Genomic DNA, 3,946 nt, shown 5'->3' on the forward strand with positions numbered 1-3,946 from the left:
CAAGCACTTTGCTCCTTCTAGCTTGATTAAAGACTTGTTTGAACATAGTTTACACCTTTAAATCCCTTGACTGATCAGCCCATTCCAGCTGCTTAGCCTTCATGCTTCTATTTGGGGGGGGGTGAGTCAGTCTCTTATCCCTGCTCGTACCCAAGCATGGATGATGCCAGAACAGAAAACAGTGATTGGCATAAGGGAATCAATGGACACATTAACAAAAGGAAAAGCCATCAATCTTGCAAGTTATTAGTATCATCAACTGAGAGATTTGTTTTCAGATTTCTCAGGATCATAGACTTTGAGACAACTGGTCAGTTAACAAATGCTTCTGGAACACCTACTATCTGGCAAATGCTGTGTTAAGTGCTGAGGAGGAGCTCGGGGTCTAAGGGGGGAGACAACAAAAACACAGCTCTGTGTGAATAAGACAGAGTCAGGATGAAGAGAAAATAATGGAAAGAAGGAACCAGGCTGAGAAAGCCTTCTTATAGACAATGAGATTTTAGCCAGGTTGGAAAGAAACCAGGATGGCCATCCAGTCTGTTCAAGATTAGCCACAAAAGATATAGGATGAGATATAGAAAAGATATAGGATGAGAAGGATGAAGGCTCAAGGGAAGATAAGGGAGATGTGGCAATCAGAAAAGAAACAATAGAAAGAGACTGAAGTGAAGTGATAGAGCAGCAGGGGCAGAGGGGACAATCTGTTGGAGGAAATGAGAAGGAATGGGATATCTTGAACCGAAATCTGAGACCACCTCTTCATGTTAGTTGGTGCTGATTGTTTTTGTATGTCCTTGTTGTTTTGTGTGTTTGTTTGGTTTTTCAAGGGCTAAGTGACTCGCCTAAGATCACACAGCTAGGTCATTATTAAGTGTCTAAGGCTGGATTTGGACTCAGGTCCGCTGGACTCCAGGACCAGTGCTCTTATCCCCTGCACCACCTAACTGCCCCATGTTTGTCCTTGTTCTGACATCGAGGAGGTTGGATGAGAAACATTTGAATTGCATTTGAGTGAGGGGGGCTCCTCCAGACCATCTGGGTCCAGGGGCCAGATAGGAATCAGGACAACTGGAGCTATGGCCCTGGATGAGAGGCAGCCAATGAGAAATCTGAGGCTGAATTTGACCTCAGAGCCTCCTGACTCCAGGACTAGAGCTCTATCCATTATCTGATAATGGAGGAGGCTGTGGTCAATGGTCTCTGAGTGTCAGGAGCTGAGGAAGAGGGAGAAGAGGGTTTGCTGCAAATGGCCTCAATATTTCCTGTAAAATATGAGGTGGGATGATCCAAAGTTCTCAACTGAGAGAGTGAGGTGGGGCAGCCTTGGGGAGTTTGGGAGGAATGATTTCAAAGCATCATAGTGCTGTAGGGTAAAACTGCAGCTAAATGGTATCATTTTGTGAAACGATCAACCCGTAAATACTTACTAGATTCTTGCATGGTGGTGGGTGCTGTTGATGGCCAGGCTAAGCCTTTGGCCTTCCCTCTGGAAGCTCACATTCTTTTTTTTCTTGGACAATATAGGAGTTTTAATACTAAACTGTACACATGTATATACATACATGTTCATAATGTACACAAACATACTTTACATGGTAAAAAAAAAAACTTGGTCTCTAATTTATTGCACTTAGTTACATTTGGCACATTTTGTATCCACATCCAAGAAAGAGAATATGAGGTCAACCATAGGAAAGAATGAATTTTCATATGCCAATTCCAATGAAAAGATAATCAAAAACCATGGTTGCCTATAAATTTGTAACTAATAGTAATGAGCAATGAAATCAGATATAAGGAAGCTTCTTTTCAAGTCAGTCATCAAAATCAGTTTTTTAAAAGGCTTATGTTTTTCTTGCTTGTGATCCAAGAAGGGGAAGCATCTTCGCTTCATCCACTCTATTCTTATGTGTCTGAAAAGCAGGGGTCATCCACCAAACACAGGAACACTGTTCACCATACTAGTTGAAGGAACCCAACTTAGCACTGCACTTTGGGCAAAGGAGTTGTCCATCCATCACACCCAACAATGCAGATTCCATCTACTGAACAGGTTCAATGAAACGAGAAGTACACTTAGCCTCATTCCCTGTGTTAATTATTAAAGGTGTCATTTTCTTATGAGCAAAGGCTGCTGGTCCACTTCCTTGACTCTGATCCAAAATACTAGAACTTCGAAATAAGGAACATCTGCACTTCCTACATTTGTAGAGGAACTCATCTTTCAAATCTTGGGAAATAAGAGTGGGGTCAACAGCAAAGACTTCCTGTGGCAAATTCTGTAATTCAGGATACTTCTCAGTAACTTTTTGTAAACGATACTGCTTAAAAAGTGCATTAGAGGTGTCCACTTTACACCCCATTGTCTGGTAAAGCTTCAGTTGCCACTCAAAGCCCTCGTTCATTTTAGCCTCTGGCTTCACGGTCTGGAGGTTGCCATAGGCCTCTTCAGAGGGGAGCTGCTCAGCCTTCATTAGGTAAGCAGTCACCACCGCAGCACTTCCACTGATGCTGCGTGGCAGTGCACGGGCACGAACCACGAAGGCGACGCAGTGGTCCAGGTGACTGAGCGGGTCGGCGTCGGGCTCGTCCGGCGCCCGGACGAAGGGGGTCCGCAGGCCCGGGGCCGGGCCGCCCGGCTCCTCCGTGTCCACCGTCAGCACGGCCGCGATGCCCGCCTCCCGCAGCCGGCTCCGCTCGCCGGCCGCGGTCCGGCCCGGGTAGAGGCCCGGCCGCACCTCCAGCAGCTCGGGCGCCGCCACGGCTCGGGCCTTCCCGGGTGGCGGTGCCTGGAAGCTCACATGCTAATGCTGGCCTTAAGATATGAAGAAGTGGGTCCCTGGGTGTTGAGTAAGTAGTGGATGGAAGAGAAGATTGCAACTCGGGGGACAGGGAACTCTCCCCACTGGAGCAGAACATGAAGCTTCTAGAGGAAGGCAGATTTACTGATTCCTCCATGTCTACCAAAGACACCATCTCTCCAAGTCTTGATCACCTCAAGCTTAGAGTTGGTACAAGTATGAGTAAGAAGACTGTGAGACTGAGAAATGTAGCTGAGGTCCAGGTACCCACAGCTTGGACAGCTGGAAGAGATGGGGAAGCTCTAATGGAGAGTCTCCACACTGTCTAAGAGTGTGCATACCACTCTCAAGCTCTTATGAGTCAAAGAAGGCCAAGATTCCAATGTTTCAGTGGAGGAAACCAAGGCCCTGGCCAGGGGATGGTCTGGTCTGAGTTCATCCAATTCAGAATGAGTTAGATCCCAAGGTCTTCTCCGAGGAGCATCCTGTCCCACCCAGTGGGAACCCCATTAACATTTGGTTTAGGATAGTGTTGAACTAAAGTTCGAGTACTCAGTGCTATTGCTGCTTGGTGGGCAGAGCCTGTTAACATACCCATACATGCCAGTTTGGCCTCATAGACTCACTCCATCTCTTCTACTCTCTAGAACCCAGTTCTAATCTTAACTGAGGCCAGTTCTCAGGAATTAATCTTCAGAAGGTTGTACCTGGCACATACTGATTGAATGGCAGGGAAGGTTCACTCTTGGCCCCATCCCTGAGTATCAGGTGGAAGGAGCTGGAGGGCGCAAAAGAAGGGGTCGGATTCCCCAGTGATCTCCATGCCACCTCCGCCTTCCAATATTCCTAGGGTGGACAAAGGAAATATGATCAACTTGCTGTCAAATAGATGTGAACACATTAGTGAGATTAGTGGGGAAGGCAAATATTAGCTTTTTCCCAGTGTTCACTCTGAGTTGTTGGGTCCAGTCACTTGGCTGCCAAGCTGGCCAGGAGTGGCCCTTTGGATGACTGTGGCATCTGGGGCTTATCTTGGAATGGACAGAGACACAAAGGTTCTATTGTTTGTGCTGGGCTATTGGGGGATTTGGATTATTCTATCTACCCCCAAAGATACACTTGGCTTTGACTTGGAACGTCAT

The 3,946-nt window shown here is 46.7% G+C and overlaps 1 protein-coding gene across 1 annotated transcript; it reads right to left on the bottom strand.

Moving 5' to 3' along the window:
* Positions 1-1,930: 1,930 nt before the first annotated feature.
* On the bottom strand, positions 1,931-3,946 carry LOC141508807 (dual specificity protein phosphatase 12-like). Its single transcript, XM_074220761.1, has 5 exons — positions 3,910-3,946; positions 3,548-3,650; positions 2,999-3,086; positions 2,194-2,792; positions 1,931-2,009 (listed from the first exon to the last, which is right to left on the bottom strand). Exons 1-5 carry the CDS (start codon positions 3,944-3,946, stop codon positions 1,931-1,933), a joined length of 906 nt encoding a protein of 301 aa, XP_074076862.1.

The sequence above is a fragment of the Macrotis lagotis genome, chromosome 1 (assembly GCF_037893015.1).
Source record: "Macrotis lagotis isolate mMagLag1 chromosome 1, bilby.v1.9.chrom.fasta, whole genome shotgun sequence".
NCBI classification, from domain to species: Eukaryota; Metazoa; Chordata; class Mammalia; order Peramelemorphia; family Peramelidae; genus Macrotis; species Macrotis lagotis.